Source organism: Bufo gargarizans, chromosome 5 (assembly GCF_014858855.1).
Source record: "Bufo gargarizans isolate SCDJY-AF-19 chromosome 5, ASM1485885v1, whole genome shotgun sequence".
Lineage (NCBI taxonomy): Eukaryota > Metazoa > Chordata > Amphibia > Anura > Bufonidae > Bufo > Bufo gargarizans.
Window position 1 is genome coordinate 398,852,624 of NC_058084.1, and position 21,063 is coordinate 398,873,686.

General features: G+C 42.9%; 1 protein-coding gene across 1 annotated transcript in view; it reads left to right on the plus strand.

The window, feature by feature from the left end:
* The window catches only part of DNAH11 (dynein axonemal heavy chain 11), a 268,017-nt gene that overhangs the window by 232,679 nt on the left and 14,275 nt on the right, over window positions 1–21,063 (plus strand). Inside the window, 4 exon segments of the mRNA XM_044293255.1 lie at window positions 1,597–1,724; window positions 1,833–2,060; window positions 16,760–16,951; window positions 19,544–19,663. Of these exon segments, the coding sequence (XP_044149190.1) occupies window positions 1,597–1,724; window positions 1,833–2,060; window positions 16,760–16,951; window positions 19,544–19,663 (668 nt within the window).

Here is a 21,063-nt window from a genome sequence, read left to right on the forward strand (position 1 = left end):
GGGATTTGTTGACACCATGAAATTCTGATTCAACATATTTTTCCCTTAAAATGGTACATTTTCTCAGTTTAAACTTTTGTTCCGTGATTTATGTTCTATTCTGAATAAAATATTAGAAGTTGGCACCTCCACATCATTGCATTCAGTTTTTATTCACGATTTGTATAGTGTCCCAACTTTTTTGGAATCCGGTTTGTGTGTGTATATATATATATATATATATATATATATATATATATATATATATAAATGCAACATATATCCCCACTGGCCATTCAGGGCAAATATATATGTGATAAATGAAGTTCCAGCACTGCAAAGTAATTGTTGTGTCGCTTGTCTCTTTATTTGTGGTAGCAAAATTACAGCATGTGGATCAAACCTCACACTCCAACATCAGTTTATGCGTTTCAGACACTTAGTCCTTAGTCATAAGGGTTATGACTAAGGACTAAGTGTCTGAAACGCGTAAACTGGTTTTGGAGTGTGAGGTTTGATCCACATGCTGTAATTTTGCTACCACAAATAAAGAGACAAGCGACACAACAATTACTTTGCAGTGCTGGAACTTCATTTATCATTGTTTTGCTACCAAAGGACTTACTTACCTGTTCCGTGCAGCAAATCTACTAAAGGTGAGCTATACACTCACCTAAAGAATTATTAGGAACACCTATTCTATTTCTCATTAATGCGATTATCTAGTCAACAAATCACATGGCAGTTGCTTCAATGCATGTAGGTTGTGGTCCTGGTCAAGACAATCTCCTGAACTCCAAACTGAATGTCAGAATGGGAAAGAAAGGTGATTTAAGGCCTTGTTGATGCTAGAGGTCAGAGGAGAATGGGCCGACTGATTCAAGCTGATAGAAGAGCAATGTTGACTAAAATAACCACTCGTTACAACCGAGGTATGCAGCAAAGCATTTGTGAAGCCACAACACGCACAACCTTGAGATGGATGGGCTACAACAGCAGAAGACCCCACCGGGTACCACTCATCTCCACTACAAATAGGAAAAAGAGGCTACAATTTGCACGAGCTCACCAAAATTGGACTGTTGAAGACTGGAAAAATGGTTTCTTGAACATGACAATGAGTTCACTGTACTAAAATGGCCCCCACAGTCACCAGATCTCAACCCAATAGAGCATCTTTGGGATGTGGTGGAACGGGAGCTTCGTGCCCTGGATGTGCATCCCTCAAATCTCCATCAACTGCAAGATGCTATCCTATCAATATGGGCCAACATTTCGAAAGAATGCTATCAGCACCTTGTTGAATCAATGCCACGTAGAATTAAGGCAGTTCTGAAGGCAAAAGAGGGTCCAACACCGTATTAGTATGGTGCTCCTAATAATTCTTTAGGTGAGTGTGTGTGTGTGTGTGTGTGTGTGTATATATATATATATATATATATATATATATATATATATACACACAAATATACCACTTCCCTCTACGTGGCCCCCAACCAGAAAAGGTTGTGCACCCAAAATACTATATAATTTACCAATAGACACTAATCTGCAGTCCCTTGTACCACAGATGCTGCCTGCAGTATACTGATATAGCATACTCTTATCGTTTATTAGGTAATAAACTGGGCTTCACCATCGACTCTGGAAAATTCCATAACATTTCACTAGGCCAAGGGCAAGAAAAAGTAGCAGAGGAGACCATGGAAAAAGCTGCAGAGCTAGGGCACTGGGTGATCCTGCAGGTACGCGAGAGTCTATATATTACTTTCTTCCCCTGTACGGAGATGTTATTAGTTGCTATGTATCCCCCACCTCCAAACTTCTTGACAAATGTTTGTTTCTGTGCACAGAATGTTCATTTAGTGGCCAAATGGTTGGCGACCCTGGAAAAACTCCTTGACAAGTACAGCACTGGGAGCCATGAGGATTACCGAATCTTCATCAGTGCTGAGCCGGCATCAACTGCAGAAGAACATATCATTCCTCAGGGAATACTTGAAAATTCTATCAAAATCACCAATGAGCCGCCCACTGGGATGCTGGCAAACTTACACTCTGCACTCTACAATTTTGATCAGGTAAACTATAGATGTAATATTGGTCCTATCTATATTTATGCACTTATATTTTTTTTATATCTGCTATATCTCCCCTTAAAGGAAGTCTGTCAACTAAACTGCTGACAGCACGGGGGTCCAGGAAGGGCAGTACATACCTTTTTGTGGAGTTTTTCTCATCAGGAGTAGTGTGAGGACTAGTTCTCACTTCAGTGATTTGATTAGTGGTTTCCATCAGTGATTGAGGGCAAAAAACAGGTGTAGGTCCAAAATACACAACTGGTACAAATGTTCCCATTACATCTGTTTGGAGGGTCCACCTCTGGCTTTGGCTCACAATCGCTCATAGAAATCACTGACCAAATCACTGAAGTGTGCACTAGGCCTGATTATGAAGTTTTATTCTGCAAGTTCTGATATTGCAAGTGCCCAAGGCAGGGCTTCACTGTCAAGTGATTCACAGCCCCTCACAGATGGACTAGTCTACTGGTTGGATGAAACAGCTGTCAGAGCAGAATGGAGGGTTGTGAAGTATCTCAATACAGAGAGAAAGGAACACGTCACAATGAAGCTCCACCCTGGGCACTTGAGAGAGCAGAATAAAACTTCATACTCACACTATTCTCAGGGAAAAAGCTCCAGTACAAAAGGTATGTTTGTACTGCTCTGCCTGGCTCTTACCTGCCTAATGCTGTCAATAGTTTAGTATGGTCAAAACTACTGACAGACTCCCTTTAACCACCTCCCGACCGCTGTACGCGTATATGCGTCCGGGAGGTGGTTGCTTTATTCCTCCTGGACGCATATACGCGTCTTCTCGCGAGACGCGAGATTTCCTGTGAACGCGCGCACACAGGCGCGCGTGCTCACAGGAACGGAAGGTAAGCGAGTGGATCTCCAGCCTGCCAGCGGCGATCGCTCGCTGGCAGGCTGGAGATCCGAATTTTTTAACCCCTAACAGGTATATTAGACGCTGTTTTCATAACAGCGTCTAATATACCTCCTACCTGGTCCTCTGGTGGTCCCTTTTGTTAGGATCGACCACCAGAGGACTCAGCTCAGGTAGGTCAGTACAGTCGCACCAAACACCACACTACACTACACTACACCCCCCCCCCGGTCACTTATTAACCACTTATTAACCCCTTATAAACCCATGATCACCCATGATCACCCCATATAAACTCCCTGATCACCCCCCTGTCATTGATCACCGCCCTGTCATTAATCACCCCCCTGTCAGGCTCCGTTCAGACGTCCGTATGATTTTTACGGATCCACGGATACATGGATCGGATCCGCAAAAAGCATACGGACGTCTGAATGGAGCCTTACAGGGGGGTGATCAATGACAGGCGGGTGATCACCCATATACACTCCCTGATCACCCCCTGTCATTGATTACCCCCCTGTGATTGATCACCCCCCTGTAAGGCTCCGTTCAGACGTCCGCATGATTTTTACGGATCCATGGATACATGGATCGGATCCGCAAAACACATGCGGACGTCTGAATGGAGCCTTACAGGGGGTGATCAATGACAGGCGGGTGATCACCCATATACACTCCCTGATCACCCCCCTGTCATTGATAACCCCCCTGTAAGGCTCCATTCAGACGTCCGCATGTGTTTTGTGGATCCGATCCATGTATCCATGGATCCGTAAAAATCATGCGGACGTCTGAATGGAGCCTTACAGGGGGGTGATCAATGACAGGGGGTGATCAGGGAGTGTATATGGGTGATCACCCGCCCTGTCATTGATAACCCCCCTGTAAGGCTCCATTCAGACGTCCGCATGTGTTTTGTGGATCCGATCCATGTATCCATGGATCCGTAAAAATCATGCGGACGTCTGATTGGAGCCTTACAGGGGGGTGATCAATGACAGGGGGTGATCAGGGAGTGTATATGGGTGATCACCCGCCCTGTCATTGATAACCCCCATGTAAGGCTCCATTCAGACGTCCGCATGCGTTTTGTGGATCGTATCCATGGATCCGTAAAAAATCATGCGGATGTCTGAATGGAGCCTTACAGGGGGGGGTGATCAGTGACAGTGGGTGATCACCCTGATCACCCCCTGTCATTGATAACCCCCCTGTAAGGCTCCATTCAGACGTCCGCATGCGTTTTGTGGATCCGATCCATGTATCCATGGATCCGTAAAAAATCATGCGGATGTCTGAATGGAGCCTTACAGGGGGGGGGGGTGATCAGTGACAGGGGGGTGATCACCCTGATCACCCCCTGTCATTGATAACCCCCCTGTAAGGCTCCATTCAGACGTCCGCATGTGTTTTGCGGATCCGATCCATGGATCCGTAAAAATTATACGGACGTCTGAATGGAGCCTTACAGGGGGGTGATCAATGACAGGGGGGTGATCAGGGAGTCTATATGGGTGATCACCCCCCTGTCATTGATCACCCCCCTGTCATTGATCACCCCCCTGTCATTGATCACCCCCCCCTGGTAAAGGCTCCATTCAGACATTTTTTTTGGCACAAGTTAGCGGAAATTTTTTGTTTGTTTTTGTTTTTTCTTACAAAGTCTCATATTCTACTAACTTGTGTCAAAAAATAAAAATCTCCCATGAACTCGCCATACCCCTCACGAAATCCAAATGCGTAAACATTTTTAGACATTTATATTCCAGACTTCATCTCACGCTTTAGGGCCCCTAAAAAGCCAGGGCAGTATAAATACCCCACATGTGACCCCATTTCGGAAAGAAGACACCCCAAGGTATTCCGTGAGGGGCATATTGAGTCCATGAAAGATTAAAATTTTTGTCCTAAGTTAGCGGAAAGTGAGACTTTGTGAGAAAAAAACAAAAAAAAAATCAATATCCGCTAACTTATGCAAAAAAAATAATAATTCTAGGAACTCGCCATGCCCCTCATTGAATACCTTGGGGTGTCTTCTTTCCAAAGTGGGGTCACATGTGGGGTATTTATACTGCCCTGGCTTTTTAGGGGCCCGAAAGTGTGAGAAGAAGTCTGGGATCCAAATGTCTAAAAATGCCCTCCTAAAAAGAATTTGGGCCCCTTTGCGCATCTAGGCTGCAAAAAAGTGTCACACATGTGGTATCGCCGTACTCAGGAGAAGTTGGGGAATGTGTTTTGGGGTGTCATTTTACATATACCCATGCTGGGTGAGAAAAATATCTTGGTCAAATGCCAACTTTGTATAAAAAAATGGGAAAAGTTGTCTTTTGCCAAGATATTTCTCTCACCCAGCATGGGTATATGTAAAATGACCCCCCAAAACACATTGCCCAACTTCTCCTGAGTACGGCGATACCAGATGTGTCACACTTTTTTGCAGCCAAGGTGGGCAAAGGGGCACATATTCCAAAGTGCACCTTTCGGATTTCGCAGGCCATTTTTTACACATTTTGATTGCAAGGTACTTCTCACACATTTGGGCCCCTAAATTGCCAGGGCAGTATAACTACGCCACAAGTGACCCCATTTTGGAAAGAAGACACCCCAAGGTATTCCGTGAGGGGCACGGCGAGTTCCTCGAATTTTTTATTTTTTGTCACAAGTTAGCGGAAAATGATGATTTTTCTTTTTTTTCTTTTTTTTCTTTTTTCCTTACAAAGTCTCATATTCCACTAACTTGCGACAAAAAATAAAAAATTCTAGGAACTCGCCATGCCCCTCACGGAATACCTTGGGGTGTCTTCTTTCCAAAATGGGGTCACTTGTGGCGTAGTTATACTGCCCTGGCAATTTAGGGGCCCAAATGTGTGAGAAGAACTTTGCAATCAAAATGTGTAAAAAATGCCCTGCAAAATCCGAAAGGTGCACTTTGGAATATGTGCCCCTTTGCCCACCTTGGCAGCAAAAAAGTGTGACACATCTGGTATCGCCGTACTCAGGAGAAGTTGGGCAATGTGTTTTGGGGTGTCATTTTACATATACCCATGCTGGGTGAGAAAAATATCTTGGTCAAATGCCAACTTTGTATAAAAAAATGGGAAAAGTTGTCTTTTGCCAAGATATTTCTCTCACCCAGCATGGGTATATGTAAAATGACACCCCAAAACACATTCCCCAACTTCTCCTGAGTACGGCGATACCAGATGTGTGACACTTTTTTGATGCCAAGGTGGGCAAAGGGGCACATATTCCAAAGTGCACCTTTCGGATTTCACCGGTCATTTTTTACAGATTTTGATTGCAAAGTATTTCTCACACATATGGGCCCCTAAATTGCCAGGGCAGTATAACTACGCCACAAGTGACCCCATTTTGGAAAGAAGACACCCCAAGGTATTCCGTGAGGGGCATGGCGAGTTCCTAGAATTTTTTATTTTTTGTTGCAAGTTAGTGGAATATGAGACTTTGTAAGGAAAAAAGAGAAAAAAAAAAAATCATCATTTTCCGCTAACTTGTGACAAAAAATAAAAAATTCGAGGAACTCGCCGTGCCCCTCACGGAATACCTTGGGGTGTCTTCTTTCCAAAATGGGGTCACTTGTGGCGTAGTAATACTGCCCTGGCAATTTAGGGGCCCAAATGTGTGAGAAGTACCTTGCAATCAAAATGTGTAAAAAATGCCCTGCAAAATCTGAAAGGTGCACTTTGGAATATGTGCCCCTTTGCCCACCTTGGCAGCAAAAAAGTGTGACACATCTGGTATCGCCGTACTCAGGAGAAGTTGGGGAATGTGTTTTGGGGTGTCATTTTACATATACCCATGCTGGATGAGAGAAATATCTTGGCAAAAGACAACTTTTCCCATTTTTTTATACAAAGTTGGCATTTGACCAAGATATTTGGTGAAAGTAGTGTAGTGCAGAAGTGTAAAAAGTGCTCTGGTCATGAAGGGGGTTTCACCTAGCGGGGCTGAAGTGGTTAAAGACCAAGCAAATGTTGAGGGTGATTTTTATTTTATTTTTTTCCCTCCCTGCTAAGAGGGCTAACTTTAAATTTTTCTGTCAACATAGCTGTATGGTTTTTTTTACAAGGCAAATTGCAATTTTAATAGAACCATTTATATAAAACAAGTATTTAACAGGTAAAAATGAAAAAATGAAAAACACATTTGTCTTTATTATTGGGTTTTGTTTTATAGCATTTATCTTGTTGTAAAAATAACATATTGACTTTATCCTTTGGGCCCCTGATGTTTTGTCCCAGGCCCCGAATGTCCTGCCTGCCAGATAGATACAACTAAGTGGGGAGTGCATTTGGTCGACTGAGAGAATTAGGCCATGTGCATTGGGGCTTGGGCCCTAGATTTTTTGAGACCCTAGCAACGCGCCTGGTCAGTACGCTTACTGAGATGCCAGATTTTATAGTTTTTATTAATTTTTTCTATTTTTAAAGAATTAATATTTTATTTAACAAAAAATTACTCACTATATTCTGAAACCCATAACTTTTTCAATTTTCTGCTGTTTGGTACTTCACACTTTTTTGGGAGACAAGTTAGTAAGATAGTAACATAGTATATAAGGAAGAAAAAATACATTTGTCCATCCAGTTCGGCCTGTTATCCTGCAAGTTGATCCAGAAGAAAGCAAAAAAATAAAACTGTGAGGTAGAAGCCAATTTTCCCCACTTAAGGGGAAAAAAATTCCTTCCCGACTCCAATCAGAATAACTCCCTGGAACAACCCATCTCTAGTAGCTATAGCCTGTAATATTATTACACTCCAGAAATACATCCAGGCCCCTCTTGAATTCCTTTATTGTACTCACCATCACCACCTCCTAAGGCAAAGAGTTCCATAGTCTCGCTGCTCTTACCGTAAAGAATCCTCTTCTATGTTTGTGTACAAACCTTCTTTCCTCCAGACGCAGAGGATGTCCCCTCATCACAGTCACAGTCCTGGGGATAAATAGATGATGGGAGAGATCTTTGTACTGACCCCTGATATATTTATACATATTAATTAGATCTCCCCTCAGTCGTCTTTTTTCTAAAGTAAATAACCCTAATGTTGATCATCTTTCCGGGTACTGTAGTCCCCCTCCATTCCAGTTTTTACTTTAGTTGCCCTCCTCTGGACCCTCTCCAGCTCTGTTATGTCTGCCTGTTCACAGGAGCCCATAACTGTACACAGTACTCCATGTGTGGTCTGACTAGTGATTTGTAAAGTGGTAGGACTGTTCTCAGCACGGGTATCTATGCCCCTTTTGATGCAACCCATTATCTTTTTGGCCTTGGCAGCAGCTGCCTGACACTGGTTTTTACAAACGTGGGACGCCACAAATTATTTTAGCATGGACTGATTCCAAACATACGATTTTGCACGTACTGATATTGAAACTCCAGTCTTTGTGCGCACATGATTTATGATCCAAGGTTGGATGTGTCATTGACTTTCATATTTCTTTAGTTGCAGTTTCAGCGGTATTAGACAATTCTATTTAACCACTTTACGTCCGCCCATAGGATATAAACGTCCTATGGGTGGACCTCTATTTCTGAAAGCACGTTTTAAAACGTCCTTTCAGAAACAGCAGCTGCATGCTAATCGTGCAGCTGCTGATCGGGTTGCCCGCTGTCAGTGACAGCAGGGCAACCCAGAGATAAGGCAGGGACAGTTCCCAGGTGTCCCTGCCTTCCGGATCGCTGCAGACACAGCGCTCACCGAGCGCTGTGTATGCAGAGCAGGAAGCGCTATGCGCTTCCTGTTCCGGCCCGGCGGTCATGTGACCGCCGAGATCGGAGCGTGCAGGAGCTGTGTGAGGTCTTACAGAGACCTCGATCAGCCCTGCTCTGAGGCTGTACAGCGCAGAATCACGCTGTACAGCCTCTCTGGGGGGTGCATTTCTTCTGTAACTGGGGCTACTATGTCAGCCCCAGTTACAGGAGAAATCAACAGTGAAAAAGAAAAAGTGAAGCAAATGTCCCCCAGAGGTCTTGTATGACCTTATGGGGGACGAAAAGTGTAAAAAAAAATAAAGGGTTGAAAAAATAAAATAAAAAAAAAGTTTCACATGTAAAAAAAAAAGGTCCCCAAGTAAGGAATAAAAAAAAAAATATTTTAAAATAGAAAAAATAAAATAAAATAGACATATTTGGTATTGCCGCGTCCGTAAAAACCAGCTCTATAAAAATATCACATGACCTAACTCTTCGGGTGAACACCGTAAAAAAAAAAAAAAAACTGGGTCAAAACAAGCAATTTTTGTCACCTTGCATCACAAAAGGTGCAACACCAAGTGATCAAAAACGCGTATGTCCCACAAAATGGTACCAATAAAACCATCACCTCATCCCGCAAAAAATGAGCCCCTACATAAGAAAATCTCTCAAAAAATAAAAAAAACTATAGCTCTTAGAACATGGAGACACTAAAACATAATTTTTTGGTTTCAAAAATGCTATTATTGTGTTAAAGTGAAACAAATAAAAAAAGTATACATATTAGGTATTGCCGCGTCCGTAAAAACCAGCTCTATAAAAATATCACATGAGCTAACCCCTCAGATGAACACCGTAAAAAAATAAAAATAAAAACAAGCAATTTTTGTCACCTTGCATCACAAAAGGTGCAACACCAAGTGATCAAAAACGCGTATGTCCCACAAAATGGTACCAATAAAACAGTCACCTCATCCCGCAAAAAATGAGCCCCTACATAAGAAAATCTCTCAAAAAATAAAAAAAACTATAGCTCTCAGAACATGGACACATTAAAACATAATTTTTTTGTTTCAAAAATGCTATTATTGTGTAAAACTTTAATAAATGAGAAAAGTATACATATTAGGTATCGCCACGTCCGTAACAATCTGCTCTATAAAAATGTCACTTGACTGAACCCCTCAGGTGAACGCTGTAAAAATAAATAAATAGAAACTGTGCTAAAACAACCAATTTTTTGGTCACCTTGCCCCATAAAGTGTTATAATGAATGATCAAAAAATCATATGTACCCAAAAATAGTACTAATAAAACTGGCACCTTATCCCCTAGTTTCCAAAATGGGGTCACTTCTTGGGAGTTTCTACTGTAAGGGTGCATCAGGGGGCTTCAAATGGGACATGGCATCTAAAAACCATGTGGAGTTCCTTTTCTTCTGCGCCCTGCCGTGTGCCCATACAGCAGTTTATGACCACATGTGGGGTGTTTCTGTAAACCGCAGAATCTGGGTAATAAATATTGAGTTTTGTTTGGCTGTTAACCATCGATGTGTTTTTAACCATCGATGTGTTTTTCCTTTAATTCTTGTGGAACGCCTAAAGTGTTAACAAAGTTTGTAAAATCGGTTTTGAATACCTTGAGGGGTGTAGTTTCTACAATGGTGTCATTTATGGGGGTATCCACTATGTAGGCCCCACAAAGTGACTTCAGACCTGAACTGGTCCTTATAAAGTGGGTTTTGGCAATTTTCTTAAAAATTTGAAGAATTTCTTCTAAACTTCTAAGCCTTCTAACGTCCTAAAAAAATAAAATGACAATTCCAAAATGATGCCAACATAAAGTAGACAGATGGGGAATGTTAAGTAATAAATATTTTATGAGGTATCACTTTCTGTTTTAAAAGCAGAGAAATTGAAATTTAGAAAACTGCGAATTTTTCAAATTTTTGGGTAAATTTGGGATTTTTTCATAAATAAAGGTGAAATATTTTGACTCAAATTTATGACTATCATGAAGCACAATGTGTCACGAGAAAACAATCTCTGAATGACTTGGATAAATAAAGGCGTTCCAAAGTTATTACCACATAAAGTGAGATATGTCAGTTTTGCAAAATTGGGCCTGGTCAGGAAGGGGGCAAATGGCCCAGATGGGAAGTGGTTAACCATCAGTACATCATCTATCCATTGTTTTATCTGTTTGTTTTATGTTATGTGTTTTATGATATAATTATTGCATATTTTTAGATATACAATAAATTGTACTATTTTAGATTTCTCTATTTCGGTGTGACTCTGATTGTTGATTGCCCTTCTATATTTATTCCTTAACTTACTGGTTTTTACAGCTTAGTTTGCTGTTCTCTAAAATTCCTAGGTCCTTTTCCATATCAGTGTTACCCAGTGTTTTACCATTTAGTATGTACGGGTGAATTAAATTATTCCTTCCCATGTGCATAACTTTACATTTGTCAGTGTTAAACCGCATCTGCCACTTATCTGCCTAAGCCTCCAATCTATTCAGATCCCTCTGTAGTAGTATACTGTCCTCTTCCGTGTCAATTACTTTACACAGTTTAGTGTCATCTGCAGAAATTTATATTTTACTATGCAAGCCTTCTACAGGATCATTAATAAATATATTGAAGAAAATACGTCCCAATACTGACCTCTGAGGTACTCGACTAGTGACAGTGACCCAATCTGAGTACCGGTAATAACCACCCTCTGTTTTCTATCACTCAGCCAGTTACTTACCCACATATAGACATTTTCTCCCAGTCCGACCATTCTCATTTTATATACTAACCTTTTATGTGGTACAGTGTCAAATGCTTTGGAGAAGTCCAGATATACAGTACAAACCAAAAGTTTGGACACACCTTCTCATTCAAAAAGTTTTCTTTATTTTCATGACTATGAAAATTGTATATTCACACTGAAGGCATCAAAACTATGAATTAACACATGTGGAATTATATACATATATAAATATGTCATATTCTAGGTTCTGCAAAGTAGCCACCTTTTGCTTTGATTACTGCTTTGCACACTCTTGGCATTCTCTTGATGAGCTTCAAGAGGTAGTCACCTGAAATGGTTTTCACTTCACAGGTGTGCCCTGTCAGGATTAATAAGTGGGATTTCTTACCTTATAAATGGGGTTGGGACCATCAGTTGCATTGAGGAGAAGTCAGGTGGATACACAGCTGATAGTCCTACTGAATAGACTGTTAGAATTTGTATTATGGCAAGAAAAAAAGCAGCTAAGTAAAGAAAAACGAGTGGCCATCATTACTTTAAGAAATGAAGGTCAGTCAGTCAGTCCGAAAAATTGGGAAAACTTTGAAAGTAAGGGCTATTTGACCATGAAGGAAAGAAATGGGGTGCTGCGCCAGATGACCTGGCCTCCACAGTCACCGGACCTGAACCCAATCGAGATGGTTTGGGGTGAGCTGGACCGCAGAGTGAAGGCAAAAGGGCCAACAAGTGCTAAGCATCTCTGGGAACTCCTTCAAGACTGTTGGAAGACCATTTCAGGTGACTACCTCTTGAAGATCATCAAGAGAAAGAGTGTGCAAAGCAGTAATCAAAGCAAAAGGTGGCTACTTTGAAGAACCTAGAATATGACATATTATCAGTTGTTTCAAACTTTTTTGTTATGTATATAATTCCACATGTGTTAATTCATAGTTTTGATGCCTTCATAGTCATGAAAATAAAGAAAACTCTTTGAATGAGAAGGTCTGTCCAAACTTTTGGTCTGTACTGTACCTCCTCATAGAAACTGATTAAATTAGTTTGACATGACCGATCCCTCATAAAGCCATGCTGATATGACTTTATTTGCTTATTTTCCTTGAGGTACTCCAAGATAGCATCTCTTAGAAAACCTTCCGGCCTATAGTTTCCTGGCTCTGTTTTTGGACCCTGTTTGAATATTGGCACTATATTTGCTATGCGCCAATCCTGTGGAACACTCCCTGTCATTATAGAGTCCTTAAATATAACAAATAAGGGTATGGCTATGACATTACTTAATTCTCTTAGGATACGGTATGCCATTTGGTCCTGGCGATTTGTCTATTTTAATCTTTTTAAGACAAAGCTGTACTTCTTCCTGGGTCAGACAGGACACTTTTAATGGGGAATTAACTTTTACATTCTGCTTTTCATCTGACAGTTTATTTTCTTCAGTGAATACAGTGGAGAAAAAAATAATTAATAGCTTTGCTTTCTCCTCATCGCTCTCTGCAACTTCCCCCTCATTACTCGCTACCCTCCTGTTTTAGTGATTGAAATGCTTTCTTTTTGTCATTTACTGCTTTCTTTACAGTTCTATTTATCCAAGTTGTTTTTTTTCTTGTTCCTTGTCTTTGGTTATTGCCAAGAACCTGTTTCCTTTATGAGGCTACTTTCACAGTTGCGTTCGGGGTTCCGCTTGTGAGTTCCGTTTGAAGGCTCTCACAAGCGGCCCCGAACGGATCCGTACAGCCCCAATGCATTCTGAGTGGATAAGGATCCGCTCAGAATGCATCAGTATGGCTCCGTTTCGCCTCCGTTCCGCTTAGCAGGTGGACACCCGAACGCAGCTTGCAGCATTTTCGTGTCCGCCTGGCCGTGTGGAGCCAAACTGATCCGTCCAGACTTACAATGCAAGTCAATGGGGACGGATCCGTTTGATGTTAACACAATATGATGCAATTGCAAACGGATCCGTTCCCAATTGACTTTCAATGTAAAGTCAGGAGTCCCTATTAATATACTATCGGATCTGAGTTTTCTCCAATCCGATGGTATATTTTAACTTGAAGCGTCCCCATCACCATGGGAACGCCTCTATGTTAGAATATAACAAAATAATAGTGAAGATAGGTGCACTCTGCGGTCTTACTAAACCCTCAAACTGATTTAAAAATTGAGAGATTAGCCAATATGTCCTACGGTGTAGGACATGTCTGAGCCCAGGCACCGCGCCAAGGTTTCTCAAGTAGCCCGGGACCTAACACTCTCCTACCTGAGCCGTATGGGCAATACCAGGAGCCAGTGGGCAAATTACAGGAGCATGAGGCCGACTCACAAACAACTCACCAGTTACCTCCAGCATGTAACCATGCTTGCAATGGGAGGAGGGAGGAGTCTGCGAGTCCCACTCAAGACTGGCTGATATGGCCCAGGCCTCACAGGTGCACCTAAATGTGGCCTGTAGATGGAAAGCAGGCACATTTAAATTGGAGTTTATACACCTCCAGACAATTCTATATATACAAACTAAAAAGAATGGCGTGGTATTAGCAGGAGGTGCTCAAACCCACATGCAGTCGTGCATATATATAGGGGAGCAAATCCTGCACTTGTGGCCCGTTGGGTTTGAGCACCTCCTGCTAATACCACGCCATTCTTTTCAGTTTGTATATATAGAATTGTCTGGAGGTGTATAAACTCCAATTTAAATGTGCCTGCTTTCCATCTACAGGCCACATTTAGGTGCACCTGTGAGGCCTGGGCCATATCAGTCTAGCAGACTCCTCCCTCCTCCCATTGCAAGCATGGTTACATGCTGGAGGTAACTGGTGAGCTGTTTGTGAGTCGGCCTCATGCTCCTGTAATTTGCCCACTGGCTCCTAGTATTGCCCATACGGCTCAGGTAGGAGAGTGTTAGGTCACGGGATACTTGAGAAACCTTGGCGCGGTGCCCCGGCTCAGACATGTCCTACACCGTAGGACATGTTGGCTAATCTCTCAATTTTAAAATGTTTGAGGGTTTAGTAAGACCGCAAAGTGCACCTGTCTTTGCTATTATTTTGTTATATTGTTATATTGATTATCACTTCCACATCATTGCTACCTTGTGTAGGATGTCTATTGTGGTACTTGTGGTTCGCTGCGGGCATCCTCCACCGTATGCATTTTTGCTGGGGATCGTCATTAGCAACGGGCCACAAGTGCAGTATTTGCTTCCCCTATATATATGCACGACTGCATGCGGGTTTGAGCACCTCCTGCTAATACCACGCCATTCTTTTCAGTTTGTATATGTTAGAATATACCATCGGATTTGAGTTAGATCGTGAAAACTCAGATCCGACAGTAAATTCTAACACCAAGGCGTTCCCATAGTGATGGGGACGCTTCAAGTTAGAATATACTGAGAACTGTGTACATAACTGCCCCCTGCTGCCTGGCAGCACCCGATCTCTTACAGGGGGCTGTGATCCACACAATTAACCCCTCAGGTGCCGCACCTCCCTCCCCAGTTTTAAATTCATTGGTGGCCAGTGGGCCCCCCCTCCCTAGTATTAAATTCTTTGGTGGCCAGTGCGGCCCCCCCCTCCCTCCCTCCCCAGTATTAAATTCATTGGTGGCCAGTGCGGCCTCTTCTCCCCCTTCCTAATTAAAATCACCCCCCCCCCCCCCCATCATTGGTGGCAGCGGAGAGTTCCGAATTTTAGAAGCATTATACTTACCTGCGCTGTCTGTGGCCGGTCGCTCCTCCTACTGGTAAGTGACAGGTCTGTGCTATAAGCAATGCGCCGCACAGACCTTTCACTTACCAGTAAGAGGAGCGACCGGCCAGCCACAGACAGCGTAGGTAAGTATAATGCTTCTAAAATTGCTAAGTAACCATGGCAGCCAGGACTGCAGTAGCGTTCTGGCTGCCATGGTAACCGATCGGAGCCCCAGCGATTAAACTGGGACTCCAATCGGAACTCTCCGCTGCCACCAATGATGGGGGGGGGGGTGATTTTAATTAGGGGGGGAGGGGGGGCCGCACTGGCCACCAATGAATTTAATACTGGGGAGGGAGGGAGGGGGGGCCGCTCTGGCCACTAATGAATACAATTCTGGGGAGGGAGGGAGGGGGGGGCCGCACTGGCCACCAATGAATTTAATACTGGGGAGGGAGGGGGGCCGCACTGGCCACCAATGAATTTAAAACTGGGGAGACAGGGGGGTCTGGCCCCCTGCTGCCTGACAGCACCTGATCTCTTACAGGGTGCTATGATACGCACAATTAACCCCTCAGGTGCGGCACCTGAGGGGTTAATTGTGCGGATCACAGCCCCCTGTAAGTGATCGGGTGCTGCCAGGCAGCCAGGGGGCAGTTATGTACACAGTTCTTAGTATATTCTAACTTGAAGCGTCCCCATCACTATGGGAACGCCTCTGTGTTCGAATATAATGTCGGATCTGAGTTTTCACTATGTAAAAACTCAGATCTGAAAAAGATGTTATGCAGACGGATCCGTTCTGAACGGATGTAAGCGTTTGCATTATAGGTGCAAATCCGTCTGTTCAGATACCAGACGGATCCGCACCGAAACGCAAGTGTGAAAGTAGCCTGAGATATACAGGTTTCAGTTTCCCAGTCTATATCTGGGTAGTTGAAGTCCCCCATAATAACCACCTCATTATGATTTGCCGCCTCGTCTATCTCGTTTAGTAGCAGATTTTCTGTGGACTCTGGTATATTAGATGGTTAATAGTAAACTCCTATTAGTAATTTATTATTGTTTTTGCCTCCATGTATTTCTACCCACAGTGACTCCACATGTTCATGTCCCTCACTTATATCTTACCAGAGTGTGGGCTTTAAGTTGACCAATTCAAATTTTTTTTTTCTATTTACTCGTTTGTTTTTTTTCTGCAATTGATCGCTTGTGATGTTCACTGAAATACAGAAGTAGTGCAGTGAACAGCACAAGCGATCAATTGCAGAAAAAAAAGGGTGATTTTACTGGCATTTTATTACACCCTGCTAGAAGCCTTCAGAAAGTCCCAGGCTGCCATTACAACTGATCAGCACTACCTTGTCTAACTGCTCAGAGACTTCAGCTGCTATTGACTGTGGTATCTGAGGGGATAAACAGCCAGGAATGGACTGATCTCTGATCCTGACCCCAGTGGGCTGGTGTTAGTCATCTCTCGTGTCTGCCGCTGCAGGCAGGTATCAGCTGTGTAACACAGCACGGACTGTGTGTGGTGCAGGCTTGTGACATACATCTACAGTACTTCATTGTTCATTAAGGGGTTAATAATTCATAGTGTTTAAAAACATTAAAGACATGTATGTTCTGTAATATTAATTCTGTGTGGTGTATTTTTCAGGATACACTGGAAATTTGTGCAAGAGAGCATGAATTTAAGAGCATTCTTTTCTCTCTCTGCTACTTTCATGCTTCTGTTGCCGGGAGACTTAAATTTGGTCCTCAAGGTTGGAATCGCAGCTATCCGTTCAATGCTGGAGACCTGACTATATGTGTCAATGTCCTATACAACTATCTAGAAGCCAATACAAAGGTAAGCAGTGTGCAATGAAACTGAGCACGGCTAAACTTACTATAATTTTATATAAAGACCAACAGTCTTTGGGCTGTTGTAAGAGTAACATTTAATATCTCTGTTGAGATTAAGAGAATAGCTTGTCGAGGTCCCTAGGACAGCAATTCCAGGAATGCTAGATGAGTGTTCACACCTATGTCTGTCAGTGACATTAAAACAATCAATTAATGATAATCCGGTGCATTGTTTGGAAAATGTCTCCTACCTGCATAGAAATGTTGCACATTATAAGGCTATATGCACACGACCATGCCGTTTTTTGCAGTCCGCAAACCAGGGATCTGCAAAAAAAAAAAGGAGCCCAGCACCGCCCCTGCGTCCTCCGAATCTCCTCCTTGCTGGCTGACGTCACAGAGCTGGAGCGCCGAAATCTCGCGATGCGCGAGCTAGCGCATGCATAGCTTGTTCCCTCTGCTGATGCCAGTACAGGGAATGAACATGATGCCGACACTGCGCATGCGCTAGCTCGCGCATCGCGAGATTTCGGCGCTCCAGCTCTGTGACGTCAGCCAGCAAGGAGGAGATTCGGAGGACGCGGGGCGGTGCTGGGCTCCTTTCCGCTTGACTCATCTCCGGATACAGGACTCATATCAGGTCATTTGCATATCAATCAAAACTGTTTTTTTAACACAATAAAAGCGCAGAGAGCTCTGGGACCTGGGTACTGCAGATGTGCTAGCGGCCATCTAGCAGCCCATGTCCCCAGCTCTATGCACAAAATCCTGGTGACAGGTTCCCTTTAAGTAGTAAAAAATGTAGGTGATATATTCCTATTAATAATTTTGGCATATCTCAGGCTGTCCATGCACCAGAAATGCTGGCACAGATTTCAGATGTAATTTACGACAGTTTAGTGGTGTAAGTAATGTTAAATCTGTTGGGACGTGTAGGTCTCCCCTGCTTCTGTAGAAGAGCAGAGAGCACAGCGTACTCACAAATTTATGTTCAAAAGGGAGCTTACGCCCACATGGAAGCACATGGATATCTGCCAGCCCTATTGAAATGAATGGAACTGGTTTTCAGTCGCAGAAGTTTTCTGCAATAAAATCTGCCGTGTGTGAACAAACCCTAATATATGCCACCCCTTGACAGATCCCATTGTCATTTTACCGTTATGGCTGATGGATTGTACAGTTACAGTAGCATAGGCTCTAATCTGTTCTTAGCTTAGATCATGCTACCAACGAGATCTATGCTCAAGGGGCTGTACGGGGTTAATAAAACATGGCTGCTGTCTTCCAGAAACAGCCGCACACCTGTTCATGGGGTGTGCCTGATTTGGCAGCTCAGCCCCTTTCTCTTCGAGTAGTCCTGCTGGTGGGATCCTGCTAAAGGGATATTAGGGAAGCAAATGGATGCGGTAGGCCACAGTGCACATAGCGTTATCATAAAAAGTCCAAACCATCGAGAAAAATGTCCTTTATTCTGTTAACAAAAGTAGTGCTTTACATGTACGTGTGTTCCTTATTCATTAGGCAGGTAATGAAGCATTTACAAAAATGTAATTACATACAGCAAATCTGACAGTTCTCAACACTGCATTAATAATCACTACAATTAGTTTTGATGATGGAAGCAATTTGCAACGCGTCACGTGCATAAATAACACTGAGGTTTTTTGTGCGTGTCATTTTTATGTATTAGGGATGCCACCTTGTTGTGACATTCCCACTGGTACCCTACTTGAGATAAAATTAAGGTGAGATGAGTGATTTTATTGGAAAAGTAAAACAAGTTTATGCCATACTTAGTAAATTAACAAGGTGAGTTTGAAAATAATACTTAGGTGGGCTGAGTCTGAATGTGTGTGTGAAGTGTTGGCACATAGACCCCAGCTATTTACTAGACTTCATCGCATGTGATATTCTGCTCTTTCCATTGTCTTGCTGATAATGCTATTAAGAACCCAAAGCATCTTCTGGGGACATTTAACTCCTTAAAGGGGTTTGCCCCTCTGATGCATTGGGGTCATATTGCTAGGATATGACCACCAATGTCTGATAGGTGCAGGTTCCACCTCTGGGACCCACACCTATTTTTAAAACTGAGCCTGCAAAGTGAAGGAGAAAAATTCCAGGTGGGGTTGAATTGGGAAAAAAATTCATAAATGGACACTTTGTTCTCACATCTGTGTGTTAATAACTAAAAGTGACCCCATATTGTAGGTTGGTCCAAACTGACCGAAGTAGATGGGGCCAGTAATACCATAGTAATACTGAACAAAATACCACCCCAGCAGCATCAAATACCACAGTATAGCACAAAATACTGCCGTCTGTGGTAAGAAACTGTATCATCATCCTGAGGATGGCAATAAAGTTGAAATCAGGAGGGCAGCTAAAGCCCCTGGCTAGGTGGATAAGTGCCTGCTGCTCCTACATTAATTAATGCTGAAAGCATAAGATCTTTATGTACCTGGCTGGCGACCACGAGGGGGGCTTGGGCGGCCCTCTGGGCATCGGCCCACCGTGAAATTTCCCTGTAAGGTCTATGGCCAATCATCCCCTGTATGTCACTTTTAATTACCTGTTTGTTTTTTATGCCATGCAGGTACCATGGGAGGACTTGCGCTACCTGTTTGGTGAAATTATGTATGGTGGCCACATAACTGATGACTGGGACAGACGGTTATGTCAGACATACTTAGAGGAGTTTATGAGTCCAGCACTGGTAAGACACATTATATAACAACGCATATCAACTCTACTATCGGACTAACAGATGCAAAAATATCAAAGGCAATAGAACAATTATAGATGCAAAGAAGGGTTAAGTGACCATTGTAATGCCTCAGATACAGAATGTTATTTAAAATTAGAAGGCTGATAGCAATGACCATAAACGAAGCAAGAGGTCACCATGGTCACTAGAAGATAGAAACAATATGAGCGGGCACACACAGGAGACAAAGGAGGAGAGAGAGAATATGGGAAAGAAGAAAAGGCATTTGAGATTTACCGTATGTGGGAGTGAACAGCTGTATATTGATATTGTATTATGCCAGGACAAGGTGAGATGGAGGTAACTGTGGGTGGGCATTATCGTAGCGTAGAAGGTCAACCAGCTATTCGGCCACGGGAGTAATCCAGGACCAAGGATTCCGCTCCAGCCACTTGGTGCACATAGAAACCAAGGACAAATAATCCAACCCCACCGGAAAAGTAAAATCTCCTTCTTCTTTATTCAATGATAAAATAGTCAACAATCATGGAAGTGAGTACAAAAAATATTGACGCGTTTTGATTGCATACGTGATCTTAATCATAACGTTAAAGAGGTATTCCCATCTCAGGCAATGGTGGCATATCACTAGGATATGGGAGGTAGAACCCGCACCTATCTCGTGAATGCAGCAGAAAACGAAGCTGGCAAAGTGGTGGCCTGCAGTGCAGGTCTGGGCACCACCAAGCGCTCCTGTTGGCCCGCTGAAAATGGTCAGAGCTGCATGTTTGGCTATTTTCAGAACCTCCATAGAAATGAATGGGAGCGCACCACCGCTTCCATTCACTTCTATGGGGCTGACCGAAATAGCTGCGCCAACGCTCAGCTATTTTCAGTGGCCCCATAGAAATTAATAGAGGGCAGCCGCTCTTTGTCAACTGCGTGTACGAGATAGGTGCAGGACTATCATACTATGGAGGCATATCCTAGCGATATGTCTCAATTGTCTGAGATTGGAAAGCCCCTTTAACATTATGATTACATACGTTATCAAAGCATATCAATATTTTTTGTACTCACTATCGTGATTGTTGACTACTTTATTATTAGGAGGAGATTTTACTTTCTGGTGGAGCTGGAGCTAGGCATTTTCAATCTCTGATGTCCATGTCTTGATACATTTGTTGTTCTAGGAGACTGCTGGAGTTCCTCATTTATCATATAGCTGTCCATTCTGGTCCTAACCTCCTTTTCTTTTTTTCTCATATGAGTGAGCAATAGTTTGGCTGCAAGAAGGAGAAAAGTAAGGAGATAAAACTGGGTGCTTCACTGTGGAGTGCTGGCTGCGTTAAGCTGCTTCGCAACTCCTTCCCTCTGCTATGGGTGACATCTGTAGCATCTAACCAGGA